Raw genomic sequence first — 19,465 nt, forward strand, 5'->3', positions numbered from 1 at the left:
TAGCTCCTCATGAATAACAAGACTGATCACTCAGGAAATTCCAAGGATTTTAGGAGTTCTATGCCAATAACCAAGAACAGAAACCAAATATAGGTACAGTTGTCACTGGTCTTCATGGGCTATTTATATACCCCTGGATGCCACCAATCCACAATCAAAAATGTTTTGTTTTTAATGTAGCTATATAGAATTTGCAGGGTTTTTTTTTCTTGTCATTATTCTCTAAACAATAAATATGTACATAATGCTTACTTTGTGTTACTTATATAAGTAATCCAGAGATTTTTGTTTGTTTGTTTGTTTGTTTGATTGATTGATTGATTGATTTTGGTTTTTTGAGACAGGGTTTCTCTTAAATAAATGCCTAGGTTATATGTATGTGCATGGTACACCATCTTATATAGGAGACTAAAATCTGCAGATTTTATCCATGCATATCCCTGGAACTAGTCTTCCCATTAAAACCAAGAAGACTATATCTGTGCTTCTATATACAGTTGTTTTATAATTGGAAGGTTTCAAGTACTTGTAGAATTAAAAACAAATATTTTTAAGTGTGCCCTGATTCAATCTTTCTAATTAGGCAGCTAACTTAATTTTTAAATAATTTATATCACAAATGGAAATACCACTAGTCAGTCTTGCATGTTTATAATAGAATGTTGCATGTGTCCTATTGAAGTGCCTTCCAAATTAAGCAATTTCTATGTGTTCTCTACTAACAGTATATATATTATAGTGATGCTTTATTTTTTAACTTTTTTTTTATTTTTGTCCACTGTCTTGCAGTTGCATCTTAATTTTTGTTTCATTTTCTGGTAGTTCTTTGTGGCTACATCACAGTTTCAGATAGAACGAGTGGGATACATAAAATCCATGATGATCCACGGTCTTCAAAAATCCATCATTTAAACAATTTGAATTCCTTCAAATCAACTGAGTGTCTTCTTCTCAGTCTGCTTCACAAAGACAAAGGCAGTGAAGAATTGGATTCTACTGAGAGACTGCAAAGAAGTGATCAAGGATTTCAAGAAAGATGTGCCAAGAAAATGCAGCTAGTTAATTTAAGAAACAGAAGGGCTAGTGCTAATGACATAATGGGAGGAAGCTGTCATAATTTAATAGGCTTAAGTAATACACATACCCTGTCCTCTAACATCAAACCAAGGTGCTCCTCTTTGGAAGGAATTATAGATATGCCAGGGAATTCAAATAAAAGGGTGTCCAGAATCTTCTACCAGTCTTTTTTGAACATAGAAGAGCAAAATAGTAATCAATCTTTAGTGCCAATGCCCAAACAGAAATCTCTATTTAATCTTCACTCAGAAGAAAATATTCAACAGCCATACTGTGTTGGTTTTAAAAGAACCTCTGCTTTGACTGTTCAAGACCAAGGGGAGTTATGTAAAGGAAAATATAATTCAAAACAGCTTTGTAGATCTCAGAGTTTGCTTTTAAGAAGTTGTACAAGACAGAATAGATATATCAATACACCCATGGCTGAAATTATAATGAAACCAAATGTTGGACAAGGCAGTACAAGTGTACGAAGTGAGCTCGGAGAGTCTAATACCACAATCAATAAAAGACTGTGCCAAAGCACAGTAGAACTTTCAGAGAATTCTTTGCTTCCAACTGCTTCTATGTTGACTGGCACACAAAGTAAGGCTGTTTTCAATGCATGCAGTGTTAACTTTTAATGTTTACTAACTCAGCTTTGTATTCTTGGCTTTTCTTGTCTGAAATTACTTTTATTTCTTGAAAAGAAATTATTATAAAAGACTTTAGTCATGGAATAACCAACTTTTATTCTACCCTACTTAAAGCACTTAATTTCTTTTCCCCTAATTTCACTTATTCTATGTCACTTTATAAATGAAGTATTTTATTACTTAAAAATAGGTTGTAAAACAATAGCGATATCTACTATACTTTTAAGGAATGTGGAAATTTGTAACCTTTAATTAAAAGGAAAATACTAAGATATTGTATTGCCCTCTTTATATAATTGTGTATTTTATTCATTTGAGAACTATTATCACTGATGAGTTTTTGGGGATGGGGGTGGCTTTGCCTTCTAGGTTTACTGCAACCTCATTTAGAGAGAGTTGCCATCAATGCTCTACAGATATGTTGTTTGTTACTTCCCCCATCAAATCGCAGAAAGCTTCAACTCTTAATGCGCATGATTTCTCGAATGAGTCAAAATGTTGATATGCCCAGACTTCATGAAGAAATAGGTACAAGATCATTGGTAAGTTGATTTTTAATATAATATTATTATATCATGTATTATGTATTTCTCAAAAATTTCATACATGTGTACAATGTATTTTGACCATATTCACCCCCTGTTCCTCACCTCTCCTTCCTACTTTATATACTCATTTTTAAATAACTCATTGAGCCCAATTATGTTGCCCGTATATACATGGCTATAGGGCTATTCACTGGAGCATCATTGGCCCAGCTGGGACCACATCCCTAAAGAAAACTGACTCTTCCTCCCCTAATAGTCATCAACTGCCAGCAGCTCTTCAACTCTGGATGGGGCTTGTAAATCCCTCTACTTTACTGGAATATTGATTGGTTTGGTCTTGTGCAGGCAACCACTGCTGTGAGTTTATGGATTTATTAGTTCTGTCATATCCAGCAGACCCTGTTTCATTCAAATTTTCTCTGAACTCTGCCTCTTCCATAATGTTCCCTGAATCTTGGTGTGTATGTGTGGCAGCAGTATTGGGGGCGGGGGGAGGAAGTATTTCTTATAATGGAAAGAGTAAGCCCTGACTATCAACTAAAAGATCAAGCTATTTGAAAGTACTACTTACGTTATATTTTTATCTTATAATATTTGAGTTAGAAAAGTTGCCGGGCGGTGGTGGCGCACGCCTTTAATCCCAGCACTCGGGAGGCAGAGCCAGGCGGATCTCTGTGAGTTCGAGGCCAGCCTGGACTATCAAGTGAGTTCCAGGAAAGGCGCAAAGCTACACAGAGAAACCCTGTCTCGAAAAACCAAAAAAAAAAAAAAAAAAGAAAAGTTTTCAAAAATAAAATAAAACATAAAATATTTTAAAAATCACTTTAAAGAAAACAAAGCAGCCCCAGAAAAGTAAAGCCATATATCCAAAAAACAAAATAGAGCTTAGTAGTTCCACAGTGGTATATATTCTACCAAGGTTAAGTTCTTAGTTTTTATTTGTTTTGTATGATTGGTCAGTTCATTATTGTTTTATTTTATTGCAAGTATTTGTATTTAAAAGTTAGTTAAATTTAAAAACAAAACAACCCTAAAAACTTGACCTTTTCTAGCAGAAAATAGTGTTACACAAATATTGGTGAAATTATTAAGGCCACTCCACGTAGTTAAAAGGAGATTTATTTAATGGTGCAACTTACAAATTAAGGGATAGGTAGGTCGCGGGGTCTGGGGAAGGTGTATCGCAGTCCAGCGGTGTTCTCTGGAGCTCTGCTTGGTCCACCTCTCCAGTCCAGGGTCCCACAAAAGAGAGAGCACCCGCCGATCCAGATCTCGGGTCCCCAGGCGCCTCCCTTCGCCCCGCCTTGTAGGCGTGACAGTTGCCGAAGTCTCAATGGGGGTTGGAACTTCCAGATCAAAGCTGGAATGGCTACCCACTACATCTCCCCCTTTTTGTCTAAATAAGAAAGTTCTAACCTAATACAAGACTATATACAAAGGAATGGTTATCAAATATTGTCCAGGAATAATGAGGGATATTGACCTAGATAAGATGGAACTACAACCAATGCAAACAATATCAAGCAAGAAACACATACTATAATCCAGAGAAGTATAGAGCATAGGTAAATGGCATGTTACAAAGATCATTCCAAAAGGTGTCCTATCCTAAAGAACCTGAATCTAATACTTAATATGTTCTATCTACTAAGTTGTAACCATAACTGCTAGTCTTCAATCCCATCAAAGACCTGAGAAGGAATATAATGGTACCTGAGAAATGGTAGATGGATGCAAGCAACTTTCGGGAATCTTGTAAGAGTAGACCGAGACAGCTGGCAGCCTGGACAGTCACCTAATGTTTCTCAGCATTGTTGGTGCATTCAAATTGGCTACAGGCCTAAAGTATCTGCCAGACCATTTTCAGAAGCAGGAATTCTGAAAGACCATCTTACCCTGTCTTGGCAGAGTACAGTGGTCACTTTCCTTGTGTCCCGCTTGTCCAGAAAGGATAGCATTGCATTTGTGCTGTCAGCCGTCGAGGCAAGGGCAGTTCTTTGCCCAGTAGGCCATTTCGCGCCAAGAAGACAAACTTCCAAATGGAAATGTCTTAGAAGCCCAACATTCTCTCGGGATCAAATTGGTGCAGCCAGGAGCAATTGTGTCTCACATCAACAGAATTCTAAGTTATTTAAATGCCATATTCTCTAGGTCTATGAAGTGTTTGAAGATTACCTGTCCATCTGACCTATGTATCTGTAAATCTGGATAACCTAACTAATGTAACTATAGAGATGACAAGCATAGGTGACTATAAATCTATAAGTCTTATCTACCGAAATAACCTAAGGACTAAGGCTTCACGTAAACAAGGTAAACAGTCTATAAGCAAGTGTATGGTAAAGAACGATGACTTCAAAATTGTGACAATACAAAAGATGTTATAACAGAGGTAGGAGTATATAGTGCAATATGCAATATGACAATAATCTTAAATATATATCAATATACCGAATATCCTAAACAGAAGTAGAACCTACATAAAGTATGACAGATATAAATTTACATTTGTATCAATATACAAATATTTCAAATAAGAGTAGAAATATATGTACATTATAACAAATATAGTTCTATATTTGTATCAATATACAAATTATCTTAAACAGAAATATAAAAATAGTATACATTTGTATCAACATATAAGAATCCATAACAGTGCAAATTACAGTGCAAATTATTTAAGGCTGCTATTTTACTAAATTTGTTGACTAGTATACATAATAATCTACCATAATATCTTATACCTATCCATTCCATTTCTTCTTTTCTTTTTTTTTTTTAGAATACTGAGTTTAATATTTCCTTCCACCCCCAACCCTATAACCATCATCCATAACCCTGAGAATTATGAAACCTAAGGGAGAAGGGGCATCATTTTCTTAGAATTGCTTCCTGCTGTTTAGGGGGTGATGTTATCTCTGTTGGGTACTGTGAGAAAGCTCAGATAGTTAAATCTCAGTTAGACTAACTGTAGGTTCTGCAGCAAGTCTTAGAGTAATGGGTAAGATTGTCTGAAATTCTGGTAAGAAGTGTAGTATGATGATGATTACCATGGCATCATTCTGGATTGGGTAGAGTTGTTGTTGGGGCCCCATCTTCCTTCTGGAGACTTCTGAGATTGCTATTAGAAAAACTTATTTGTTATCAAAATGGAAGATTTGGATTTAAAGAGGACATAGCATGTAAGAAAGAATTCTGAGAAATCAAGAGTAAGCATGGAGAGAGTTAGACTCTAGAAGACAATGGTCCCTTTTTATTGGTTTCCTTCTGTCCCACACCAGAGGGCTCTTCAGATATGGGACTGAAGAATCTCTCAAACTTCCTTTTAGCAATATGCTTGGGTTTAGAGAAGGAGTGAGCCAATTCCATCTCCAAAGTCAGCTTGGCTTATAATTGAATAAGAACCACCACTTTTCTAGATTGATAGAGAGATAGATATTAGACAGTGAGATTTTACCGTGTGTAGATTGGTACCAATAGATTCTTTCTTTCTGCTGTAAACATCCGGATATCCAAGGCCTTATGATTTTGGTAAGATGGGTATTTCCATTATCCTGGAAAGACAAAAACAGAACCCTACCCCAACCTTTGATTGTTAAATTTTTCTTACAACTTGTAGAGATGTCACATTGGTGGATGATCTTTTACTTCTCATCAAGGGTTTTTTCCTGTTTGAATCGAATTTTTATTAATTGTGTTGGTATCCATAGCTTTTCTTCTCCTGCAGAAACAAAGATAAAACCCCTTCCCCAACGTAGAACATATCCAGGTTTCCATTCTGAGGTCAGCACATCCTTGAAATAAACTGGTTGGTTTAGCTCAGGAGTTTTGTCTGTCCTCCAATGTCTCTCCGCAGCTGTTGTTCCTTTCTCATCAGCATTGAGAAAATTCAAGGTTAATAAAGCACTATGCAATCTATTTCTAGGAGTCATTGTTATCTGTTGCTGTTTATTTAGCATATCTTTTAAAGTTCGATTGGATCTTTCTATGACTGCTTGGCCTGTGGGATTGTGTGGTATACCTGTAACATGCTTTATATTGTAATAAGCAAAGAATTGTCCCATTTTATTGGAGACATATGCTGGGGCATTGTCTGTCTTAATTTGTACAGGTATTCTCATGATGGCCATAACTTCTAATAGGTGTGTAATCACAGAATCAGCCTTTTCAGAACTCATAGGAGTTGCCCACTGAAATCCTGAATAGGTGTCAATGGTATGATGTACATACTTTAATCTTCCAAATTCTGCAAAATGAAACACATCCATCTGCCAAATTTCATTTCTTTGTATACCTTTTGGATTGCTCCCTGCAGGTAATGGAAGTTGGTTATAGATGGAAAAAGTAGGATATTTTTTTCACAATATCCTTAGCCTCTTGCCAAGTGATGGAGAAATCCTTCTTCAAACCTTTGCTATTTACATGGCATTTCTTATGAAATTCTGAAGCTTCTAGCACATTGCCTATTAGTAACTGATCAAACTCATCATTACCTTGTGCTAGAGGTCCTGGCAGACCTGTATGGGATCTGATATGTGTTATATATATAGGATGTTCCCTTTTTCTGATGATTTCCTGCAATTGTATGAATAATGAAGTTAATTCTGTATTATCAGGAATAAATTCAGCAGTTTCAATATGTAAAACAACTCTCTCTGCATATTGAGAGTCAGTGACTATATTGAGGGGTTCTGTGAAGTCCATCAGTACCATAAGAATGGCATACAGTTCTGCCTTTTGTACAGAGCTGTATGGACTTTGTACCACTTTACTTAAGTCTCCTGATTTATATCCTGCTTTCCCTGATTTATTTGCATCAGTATAGAATGTGAGGACTCCAGAAATTGGCTTTTGTCGTACAATGTGAGGAAGGACCCATTCAGTCTTCTTTATGAATTCTATTCTCTTGCTTTTGGGATAGTGGTTGTTAATCTCTCCCAAAAAGTTACTGCAGGCTCTCTGCCAGTATTCATTATCTTTCCATAGTGATGAAATTTCTTCATTAGTTAAAGGTACTACAATTTCTGCTGGGTTCATTCCTGTCAACTGGCGAAGTCTTAGTTTACCTTTTTGAATCAAATCAGAGATCTTTTCTATATAAGTCTTTAATTTCTTATTTGGTTTACGTGGTAGGACTATCCATTCCAATATAATATCTTCCCTCTGCATCAAAATACCTGTTAGGGAATGTCTGGAGGGGAATATGACAAGAATGCATTTAAGTTCTGGATCCACACGATCCACATGTGGTTCTCGAATTGTCTTTTCTACTAGAGCCAATTCCTTCTCAGCTTCGGCTGATAATTCTCTTGGACTATTTAATTCTTTGTCCCCTTCTAGAGTATTAGCCAAATTTTGTAGTCCATCTTTGGGTATTCCCATGATACCCAGTAAGTTGGAAATGCTTCCTAATAACTTTTGAAAATCATTAAGAGTCTTCAATCGATCTCTCCTTAGCTGTACCTTTTGGGGTCTAATTTTTTGTAGCTCTGTCTTATATCCTAAGTAGTTAATAGAATCTCCTCTTTGTATTTTTTCAGGAGCAATTTGCAGTCCCCAGCGAGGCAAAACTTTTTTTACTTCTTCAAACATGCTTTCTAATGTATCTAACTTTGGATCAGCTAATAGGATATCATCCACATAGTGATAAATTATGGATTGCGGAAACTTTGCACAAATTATCTCCAATGGTTTCTGCACAAAGTATTGGCACAAGGTAGGGCTGTTTAACATTCCCTGTGGGAGGACCTTCCATTGATACCTCTTGACTGGCTGAGAATTGTTATAATTAGGTACTGTGAAGGCAAATTTTTCTCTATCATTTTCTTGTAAGGTTATGGTAAAGAAACAGTCTTTTCAGTCAATAACTATGATAGGCCATTCTTTAGGTAGCAGAGAGGGCAAGGGCATCTCAATCTGTAGGGAGCCCATTGGCTGAATTACTTTATTAATAGCTCTCAGATCTGTCAGCATTCTCCAATTACCAGACTTTTTTTTTTAATAACAAATACAGGAGAATTCCAAGGGCTGGTAGATTCTTCAATGTGTTGAGCATTTAACTGCTCTTGAACCAGCTGTTCTAAAGCTTGTAGCTTGTCTTTTGTCAAAGGCCATTGTCCAACCCAGACAGGTTTATTAGTTAGCCATTTTAAAGGTAAGGCAGTTGGTACTTCTGAGAGTTCAACAGCAGTTGTGCTCTGTTTGTGAACAGCCTGAATGGTTGGTGCCTGATTTTTATAGCATGTCATAATATTATTCCTAGAAACATGCATTTGTCTGTATTCTTTTTCTGAAAGTGTAGGAATTTTAATCTAGGTATTCCACTGTTGTAACAGATCTCGGCCCCAAAGATTTACTGTTACATTTGCTACATATGGCTTCAGCCTTCCTCTCTGTCCTTCTGGCCCTATGCATTCAACCCATCTCGAACTCTGTTTTATCTGAGATAGGGTGCCAATCCCTAAAAGTTGGACATCTACCTCTTGAAGAGGCCAATTTGGATGCCATGATTTTGGTGTAATTATAGTCACATCTGCACCTGTGTCTACCAGTCCCTCCATAACCGGGCCATTAATTCAAATTCTAAGCTTTGGTCTTTGATCATTTATGGAAGTCTGCCAAAATATTTGTTTTATAGTGTTCTTTGTAAACTGTGATCCATCCATCAGAGCTGTTTTATCATCCATTGCAGTATCGGTTTTTACATTAGGCATTGGTTTATTCAGTTGTCTTGGAGAGGAATTTCTTCCACAGTGGCTGGGAATGTTCATACTACATTTGATTTGGGGACCTGCAAGAGGCCCCCTGAGGCGTTTCCCGCCAGTAAAGGGTTACCTCGTTTATCTATTCTTGATCTGCACTCACTGGTCCAATGTTGGCCTTTTCCACACCTTCTACATAATCCGGGAGGTGGTTGGGGTCTCCTGTTTAGGCTATTCCTAAAAGGAATATTACTCCTAGGAGTACCCCATGTACAGTTTTTACTTATATGACCTGGTGTACCACATTTAAAACATTTGGTAACACGGGGCCTTCTTTCACCTCTGGGATTTGTCTCTCCTATCCAAGCCTCATTACTGTAGTTACGAGACTCAACACCATTAGTATACTGAATCCATTCTTCCAAAGGAGCTGATCTGATCTTTAATGATGTAAGTATTCTTCTGCATTCTGCATTAGCATTGTCGAATGCCAAGGACTCAGTTAATACTTTTCTTAATTCTTTATCTGATACAGCTCTTGTTATAGCTGTGTTCAGTCTTTGTAAAAAATCAGTGAAGGGTTTGTGCGGTCCCTGAAATATCTTTGTGTATACCTCAGTTGGTTTTCCAGGTTCTGGAATTTTTTCCCAAGCGTTTAGAGCTGCTGTACGGCATAGGGATATTGTATGCTCATCATAAATGGCTTGTACATTCCTGTCAGCAAAACATCCCTTACCAAGTATTTGATCTTGGGAGATCACGAAACCTCTGAGTTTACCTTATTGTTCTAAAATTTTTGCCTCTTCTCTCAACCAGCTTTTCCACTGTAGCTGCTGGCTATATTCTAGAACAGCTGAAATTAACTGATGCCAGTCATCTGGGATGATTCTATGTGAGGTAGACCACGAATTTAACATCTGTTTTACGTACGTGGAGTGTATCCCATATGTAACTACTGCTTCCTTTATATTTTTAAAGTCCCTTGTTGAAATTGGTTGTAATGTATATGTAGTATATGGCTCGGGGTGTGTGTCATCCATTGGCTTCTCATGGATGATAACAGGATAAGCCATTGTGTGAAAGCCATTTGGAGATGTTACAACCTCAATGGTCCTGCCCTTCTGCTTATTAGGTCCCTTGTCATGTTTACTGAGAGTTTCTTCTAAGGCCTGCAAACGAGCACCTAGGGTCTGTTCTATGGAGTGAGCCTCCTCTCTGGCAAGGGACTCCAGATTCCTCATGGAATCATAGAAGTTTTTATGTTCCTCAGAAACACATGATTCCATGGACCTTATCTTATCAATTAATGATAATCTTTCTTCCTTATATAGTGTCTGGAGAGTTAGTGTTCTGTCCATTCTATATTCACATTTATTATCAATAAGATCAATTTTTGGTACAAGCCTGTTTTGTAAATCCTGATCAGCAGATTCCAGAGAAAGAATCTTTTTCTCTAAGGTCTCATTGCTATCCGTTAAAGCAGATTCCAGAGATAGAATCTTTTTCTGTAAGCCTTCATTGTTAGTTTCGAAAGCCTGTAAATCCTGGTTAGCAGATTCCAGAGAAAGAATCTTTCTCTCTAAGGTCTCATTGCTATCCGTTAAAGCAGATTCCAGAGATAGAATCTTTTTCTGTAAGCCTTCATTGCTCTCGCTTAAAGCCTGTATCAGTCCCAATAATGACTCATCTTTGTTCTTGTTATTAAACCAGTGTTTGAACACTGTGTGGATTATTACAATGAATGCCAAAATGGTACAGACCAGATATGCCTTAGGAAGGTCGTATATTTCCAGGAAGATGTCATTCATCATACAGGCAAAAAGGTTTTCAAATTCTTGTAAGGTAATGTTGTCAGCCATATTACAAGAATTACTCAAAATTTGTTAGTCAATTTTAAGGTGTAAAATTATCAGGTACTTTTACTTACCTTTCATGGTTTTGGGGGGTGTAGTAGCACTTTTCAGCCAGCAGGTGGCGTTGGTACAGCTCCAAAGCAGGGCCTGCTGGTGATCTTGGCTGACTGCAGCTCGCTGGAGTCAAGATGGCGGGAGCCGGAGCCGGCGCCGGCACTCAGAAAGCCGGGGAGTGCCTCTTTCGCTGGTCTTGGGGCTAAGCTAGGGAACTGAGGCCGGACTAGCTGCTCTCTCTTTAGGGAATGGAACCGTGTAGGCGTTCCCTGGTTATATGGAACTTTGCAGGCAGGTTTAGGTACCCACTAGCTGGGGAGGAGGCTGAGGGTGGGAGCCACCCAGGCCTTTGGAATTTGCCCCACGTGAGCGCCAGATATTGGTGAAATTATTAAGGCCACTCCACTAGTTAAAAGGAGATTTATTTAATGGCATAACTTACAAATTAAGGGATAGGTAGGTCGCGGGATCTGGGGAAGGTGTATCGCAGTCCAGCAGTGTTCTCTGGAGCTCTGCTTGGTCCACCTCTCCAGTCCAGGGTCCTGCAACAGAGAGAGCGCCCGCCGATCCAGATCTCGGGTCCCCAGGCGCCTCCCTTCGCCCCGCCTTGTAGGCGTGACAGTTGCCAAAGTCTCAATGGGGGTTGGAACTTCCAGATCAAAGCTGGAATGGCTACCCACTACACACAAATTCTTTGTTCTTAGGCTGTTATACTTTCACCTTGTATTAATCTTAGCAGAACCCTTTGCCTTCTTGACCATTTTGTATACCTCACAGTGAATGAGCTAGTCAGTCTATATTATATCACCTTGTATCATCCGTTCTGTCTGATGGAGTGGGAAGAGGATTTGTAGGTACTGTTCAAACCTAAGAATACTACAACTCTGAAGTAGAGAGTGAGTAAGCAATCAATGTATAGTATGTCAAAGAATTTCAGAGAATATGGCAGTAGGGAAATTGTATCTGATGATTTATGATAATAAATCATTGTGGACAAGAAGTATAAAACAAAAACAGAACAACAACAACAACAACAAAAACCTGTTGCCAAGCAGTCCCAGATTCAGGCTCCTTAGAGAATTAGGGTAGAAGGATTTATATGCAGATATTGATTAAAAAAATAAATCTTTTAAATTCCCTCGCTGTCTCTCGTTTCTCTTAAAAATAGTCACTTTTTAGACTCCAGCTAAAATCTATAAAAGAGTCTCACAATAAGGAGCTTGGGAGTGCTATTCAGTTGTTTTGCTCATCACTAGGACAGTTCAGTAACAATGAGAGAATAGATAAAAAAGAAAAATATTCTTGAATAATTATGTCATTTTTGAAAAGCATAAGAAATTAGTAAGGGGTGATGTTTGAAAAGGTGATAATTTTAGTTTTCTACCTTGGTTTTAAAGTTATTAGGGCATCTAAATAAAATTTATCCAACAGAATTTTGGAAATGTGAGCCTTGTGAAGCAAAATCAGGGCAGAAGATTTTTTTTTTAGTCATCTACATTAAGATGATAGTAACAAATTTAAAAGGGTTCTATGAGAAGGAGAATATAGACAAAGAACAAAAAGCTGAGAAATGAGCCTTGGAACTAAAAGAGGATATTTCAGATCAATAAATATGCTCTTCATGTACTATGTGCAAATATTTAAGATAGAATTCAAATATTCTAATTATTGTGTATTATACATATGGATTATATGACTATGAGAGTAATGAGTTTTGAGGTAAGAATTCTCCCAGAGTTATAAAATCTTTATGATGGAAATGGAGATGTTTGCATTAACTCACTATCTAAACACTAGTAATCACTAACAGCTGTTTCCCAAAATTTCAAAAGATAAATACTGCCAACTTTACAACTTCTGTTGTTTATGTGTTTCATATGTTGTATATTCTCCTGGTTTGTGGTTTTGTGGAATTTGTTTAATGTAATAAGTCTTTGTTCTCTAACAGCTGTTGGAGATTAAACAACTTAAGGATTAAATCTCTATATTAATAGAATACCTAGTTAATAGGTATTTATTAATAAAACTATAAAAAATTAAAGAAAAAACCCATTAAATATACTCCATTGGAACTTTGTTAACAAAAATACGTAACAAATGCTTATTAAAGTACTGTAATGTAATAGAATTCTTACCTTCCTAACTATAATGAATTATTTCCATGTGTTCTAAACTGAAGTCTCCTTATTACTTTATCCCCACATATCATATAATGCAAATTGGAAATTATTGACATTGTCATTTATTGGTTCTTAAGTTGCCATCTTTTTGTAGATGATACGTACTTTTTCTCGGTGTGTACTGTGTTGTGCTGAGGAAGTGGATCTTGATGAGCTTCTCGCTTCAAGATTAGTTTCTTTCCTAATGGATCATCATCAGGAAATTCTTCAAGTACCCACTTATTTACAGACTGCAGTGGAGGAACATCTTGACTACATTAGAAAGGGCCACGTAGGTATTTTGAGCCTTAAAAATCTTTGCATTAGCTATTCACAAGTAGCAAATTCATCTTAAAGTAACCCCATAAAAAATGGACATTTATTAGCTCATATAAACATTCTCTAAATCAGGAATATATAGAGCCTGGAGACTCATACAAGCGCTGGGACTCTTCTTGGCCTTTCCTCTTTTGCAGTCATATGTTGACAAATGCTTCCTTTACATTATGAGGAATATAATAATTGAAGTTCCTGTGTCACAGCATTGGTTTTTTTTTTTTTTTTTTTTTTTTTTTTTTTTTTTTTTTTTTTTTTTTTTTGGTTTTTCGAGACAGGGTTTCTCTGTGTAGCTTTGCGCCTTTCCTGGAACTCACTTGGTAGTCCAGGCTGGCCTCGAACTCACAGAGATCCGCCTGGCTCTGCCTCCCGAGTGCTGGGATTAAAGGCGTGCGCCACCACCGCCCGGCCGGTTTTTTTTTTTTTAATCCAAGGTGAAAACAGCAATCCCTCAACCTCCAATTGGAAAAAATTCTGATAATGGTCTCTGTGCATATGGATGTGCATGTGGAGGCCAGAGATCAACTTCAGTGATCTTCCTCCATTATTCTCCAACTTGACTTTGAAATAGAGTCTCTCTATGAATTTGAAGTTAATTAATTTGGCTAGACAAAACTTCAGTAATCTATTCTCAGCTCTGGGGTTACAGAAGCATCCTTCTGTGCCCAGTTTTTACGTAGGTACTGAGGATCCAAACTCAAGTCCTCATGCCTGCTTGGGAAACATCTTACCCATCTCCCCAGTCCCTAAGTATGGACTCTTGATTTTCTTGTGCTATGTCCATTTCTTGAAAGTCAGAGAGTAAGTTTGATAGAGTCTTATTCCAATACATTCTATATAGTTAAAACAGAATTTGTTCTTAAAAAAAAAAGGTTAGAATACATAGAATAGAAAAAAATTACTAAGAAAAGGAGAAAAAAAACCACTAAGGAGCAGATATCTACTATATTTGGGTGTTAGCTGATAAACACTTTTTGTTTGTGCTTTTTCTCCTGCATATTATAACTGTAACTTAAACTTCATTATCAGTAAATATATGGGGTCTGGTAGTGTTCTGCTTCTCAAAAACAATGGGTCAATGCTTCATTACTAAGTCAAAATATTGGTGTTTAGAACTGAATTTAAAAATTATTTTAATTGTTATGTTTTATACTTCAAATAATAAAATCTGTGGTTCAGAGTGAGAATAATAGCTACATTTAGTGCTTTCATATACATTTTCTCATGCAATCTTCATTTTAATGATGAGGAAACAGACCAGATGTTAATTTGGTGCTATAAAATAGTAGGCTGTGAGGCTTGGATTTAGATCCTGCTCACTTTCCTCTACTGTATAATATTCAGTTTTCTTAACACAGTGAATGTTTTATTGAGGCCAAAATGATAGATATTAGATTCCACCAAAAATGCTCTCCACAGGAAAAATGACCAGAACATACAGATTTTCACTGTCTTGTTTCTTCGCTGACAGGTTAAAAATCCTGGAGATGGACAAGTTGTTCCTTTGCCAACATATTCTTACTGTAAGCAGATTAGTACTCAAGAGTTTAATGAGCAGAAAATTTCAGCTTCTCAAGCTGCAATTGAAGAACTTTTGGAGAATATTGTTAGAAGTAAAAGCTTGCCTCTAAAGGAGAAAAGAAGAAAACTGAGACAGGTATGAGAATGCACAACTTCTCCATCTTACAAATTTTTTCTAGTGTGTGGTCAGTCATTGCTATTTCTCGTGACATTTTGGAATAAAAATTTAACTTTTAAATATATTTAAAATAAATTTAAATATATATAAATATATTATATATTGTTCTTCATTATATACTTCAAGTATATGAATTAATATCTATTTGGTTTTATTCCATCTTAAATTTATAATAATTACAGTAATATTAATTTATTTTCTTTTATTTCACTGGTATATTGTATAATTAAACTTTGAATTAACCTGGGAAAGCATATGTAAAATCTTCATTATAATACCTATCTCTGAATGACTCATCTCTACCAATGTTTAGAACTCTCAGCTCCAAAGCTCAGTAACTACATGATTCTAGAAAGAACACAGCCTGAAAAACTTGAGAGAAATACAAACTGCACCAAATTCCTGTGGCCTTCCTAGGCTTTACCAGTGAGAGAGATTTGAGTTCAGGGTGAGAATTAACAGAAGAGAATCCTGGAATTATAATACTGACTGGAGTCGAAGGCTCTTACGGTGTCCCCTTCACAAATGTGAAGAGAAAAGCAAGAGTCAGATGAAAGGATACTTGACAAGCTTCATCTAGGGAAATAATATTCAAGAACTTCTAATATTCTTCTCCCTCATTTTTAAGTTTCAGAAGGAATACCCCTTGATATATCAGAAAAGATTTCCAACCACTGAGAGTGAAGCAGCACTTTCAGATGACAAACCTACAATCAAACAACCAATGCTGAGTTTAAGAAACCCAAAGCTTCACAGTCTGCGATACTGACTTAAAGCTTCAATAAATGAAATCATACATGAAAATATTTCTACTTAAAAGGAAATCTATTAACATTATTGTTTCCCTTATAAGGACCTTATATAAGGAGTTGGCAAAATAGTCTTTTTATCCATGCAAGGCTGCTAAAGCTACTGGATCTCAGCTAAGAATACCTAACAAAAGCCTATACCAAATATCTTAATTCGAAACAATATTTTTAATATATTGTTCTAGTAAGGGTGTCAGGATTGTATCATGCAGATGAAATTGTGGTGCTGTTTTGAAAGAAAACATGCCTGTGTCTATATGTGTGTTTATGGATATTAGCTAAAGAACTGGTTGTTTAGGATTGCTTCTTTATTTTTAAGTATCAGAACATGAAGAATATTGTACTCTTTTGTATAATCTTTTTATACTTATGATCTATTTAAATGTATATAAACACACACTCATAGCTTGGTTTTTGTTTATTGGAATTTGGTTTATTGGGAGCCAAAGGGGGTTAGTTTTTGAGATAAAGTCTCACTTATGTACTGCATTCTGACTCCTCAAACTCATTTCTCCTGCCTTATATTCCTGAGTGTAGGAATCCACATGTGTACCACTATTCCTGGCTTTATGTGTTTATTTTTTTAATCTTTGTTTAATAGTTTTGTTTTCCCCTAAACATTATCTCAACTACTTCAGTCTTTTTTTCCAGAAATATCTTTTGAATCTTTACATTTATCATCTATTCTAATACTGAAATAGATGTATAATAGTTATTTAGCAACAACAATGAGCTTTTCATTGTTTCTTAAATGTGGTAACCATGATAAATAAAGCAAAATTTCCTCTCTTTAGATGTTTATTTTTTTCAATTAAGGGAACTACATTTTTCAGGCCCTTAAAGTAGTAACATATTTGCTGACATCGAGGTATAGGGATTCCTTCATCTGAAGACTGGCTTTTCTGACAACAATTCTTTAAGCTAATGTTTTCAAACTGGAGCACGTCGGAATTACCAAGGCCAGGTAAGCGAGTCAAGTCTATAGTTTAGAGATGTTACAAACACATTGGTACTTGTGTTGTTTTGAATAGGTATAACCCCTATAGACTCATGTTTGAATGCTTGGCCCACAGGGAGTGGCACTATTGGGAGAGGTGACCTTGTTGGAGTAGATGTGGCCTTGGTAGATGAAGTGTGTCACTGTGGGGGTGGGTTTTGTGGTGTTATATTCTCAAGCTGTGCCCACTGTGGCACACAGTCTTCTGCTGGCTGTGGATCAAGATGTATTAGCTCTCAGTTCCTTCTCCAGCAACATGTTTGCCTACACACTGCCATGCTTCCTGTCATAACAATAATGGACTAAACCTCTGAACTGTAAGCCAGCCCCAATTAAATGTTTTCCTTTATAAGAGTTGCTGTGGTCATGGTGTCTCTTCACAGCAATAGAAACTTTAAGACAATTGCTGTGGATATTACTCTGTATAAATAAAATGCTGATTGGCCAGTAGCCAGGCAGGAAGTATAGGTGGGACAAGCAGAGAAGAGAATTCTGGGAACTGTAGCAGGAATCTTAAAAGTTCTTATTAATAAAAACAAACCTGGAGTCAGGTATTGGGGTTAATGCTGGAAGATCAGTGAAGCAGAACAAGCTACAGCCACCTCACCTTGCCAATTCCTCAGCTGATCCTGTTTCCTCAGACTGGAAGCCTGAGTCTTCATCCAGAATGAATCTCAGCTGAACTGTTGCTCAAAAGCCTAAAAGCTTAACCAGCCAAAAGCTTCTAGTTTCTGGTCATCACACCTTATATACCTTTCTGCTTTCTGCCATCACTCCCTGGGATTAAAGGCTCGCTTTCTGGGATTAAAGGCATTAGTCACCAGTCAAACATGCCTGGATGTTTCCTTGAACACACAGAGATCCAAGTAGATCTCTGCCTCTGGAATGGTAGGATTAAAGGTGTGTGCTACCACTGCCTATCCTCTATGTTTAATATTCTGGCTGTTCTGTTCTCTGACCCCAGATAAGTTTATTAGGGTGCACAATATTTTGGGGAACACAATACCACCACAGGGAACAGGAAGGCTGAATCAGGAGATGCTACCAGCCACCACCATGAGTACCAACATGTAAGATACTGGTAAGCCACAAGCCATGTGACAAGGTATAGATTTGTACAAATGGGTTAATTTAAGATAGAAGAACTAGATAGCAAGAAGCCTGCCATGGCCATATGGTTTGTAAGCAATATAAGTCTCTGTGTGTTTACTTGGTTGGGTCTGAGTGGCTTCAGGACTGGTGGGTGAGAGAGAATTGTCCTGACTGTAGGCCAGGCAGGACTGGAGAAAACTTCAGCTACAGACAATACTCTTATGGATTTTTGAGACAAAGCCTCACTATATAGCTTAGACTGATCCAACCTTGTAGTCATCTTGCCTAAGCCTCCAAGTGCTGGATTAACAAGCATATGCCACCACTATTGGGTAGACATTTATGCTTTTAAACTCTAGAGGTCATTACACTGTTTAGCTAACATTGAAAATCAGTACTCTAAACATTTTTTTATAAAAGTTTGAATGTCAGAATGATGGCCCACTAAAAATACTGTCACTATAAGAAAATACCCAGTGTCAATGCCTGGTAGACTCAGCCTAGGCAGGTCTAGTCCCCTCTTCCCTACACCAAGGCTGAACAAAGTGTTCCAGCATAGGCCCCAGGCTCCAAAAAGCCAGCCCATGCACCAAGGACAGGTTCTGGCTCCACTGCCTGGGGGCCTCCCAAACAGTTCAGGCTAATCAACTGTCTCACTTATTCAGAGGGCCTGGTCCAGTTCCATGGGGGCTCCTCAGCCATTGGTTCACAGTTCATGCATTTCCACTAGTTTGGCTATTTGTCCTTGTGCCTTTTCCAATCATGGTCTCCATATCTCTCACTCATGCAATTCCTCCTCTCTCTTGCCGATTGGACTCCCAGAGTTCCACCTGGGGCTCGCCCAAGGATCTCTGCACCAGCTTCCATCAGCCACTGGATGAGAGTTCTATCATGACAGCCAGGGTATTCGGCCATCTGATCACCAGAGCAGGTCAGCTCAGGCACTCTCTTGACCATTGCCAGTAGTCTAGAGTGGAGGTATCTTTGTGGATTTCTGGTCAATAAGACAAAACTACAGCCTACAGAATGGGAAAAGATCTTCACCAACACCACATCTGACAAAGGGCTGATATCTAGAATATATAAAGAACACAAGAAATTAGACATCAAAATACCCAACAGTCCAATTTAAAAAAATGGGCTATAGAGCTAAACAGAGAATTCTCAACAGAAGAGGCTCAAATGGCTGAAAGACATTTAAGGAATTACTCAACATCCTTAATAATCAGGGAAATGCAATTCAAAATGACTCTGAGACACCATCTTACACATATCAGATCAAAAACACTGAAGACAGCTTATGTTGGAGAGAATGTGTAGCAAGGGAGACACTCTTCCACTGTTGGTGGGAATGCAAACTTGTACAGCCACTTTGGAAATCAATATGGTGTTTTCTTAGAAAATTGGGAATCAACCTCAAGACCCAGCTACACCACTCTTGGGCATATACCCAAGGAATGCTCAATTATACCACAAGGACACATGCTCAACTATGTTCACAG

General features: G+C 37.4%; 1 protein-coding gene across 1 annotated transcript in view; it reads left to right on the forward strand.

The window, feature by feature from the left end:
* Nucleotides 1–17,096, forward strand: part of Depdc1 (DEP domain containing 1) — a 37,508-nt gene extending 20,412 nt beyond the window's left edge. The window contains exons 8-12 of the mRNA XM_052730827.1: nucleotides 823–1,662; nucleotides 2,082–2,254; nucleotides 13,146–13,322; nucleotides 14,838–15,023; nucleotides 15,694–17,096. Of these exons, the coding sequence (XP_052586787.1) occupies nucleotides 823–1,662; nucleotides 2,082–2,254; nucleotides 13,146–13,322; nucleotides 14,838–15,023; nucleotides 15,694–15,834 (1,517 nt within the window). The 3' untranslated portion in view covers nucleotides 15,835–17,096. The remainder of the gene's footprint in view (nucleotides 1–822; nucleotides 1,663–2,081; nucleotides 2,255–13,145; nucleotides 13,323–14,837; nucleotides 15,024–15,693) is intronic.
* Nucleotides 17,097–19,465: the final 2,369 nt, after the last annotated feature.

Source organism: Peromyscus californicus, unplaced genomic scaffold (assembly GCF_007827085.1).
Source record: "Peromyscus californicus insignis strain IS unplaced genomic scaffold, ASM782708v3 Scaffold_9__1_contigs__length_137607984, whole genome shotgun sequence".
NCBI lineage: Eukaryota > Metazoa > Chordata > Mammalia > Rodentia > Cricetidae > Peromyscus > Peromyscus californicus.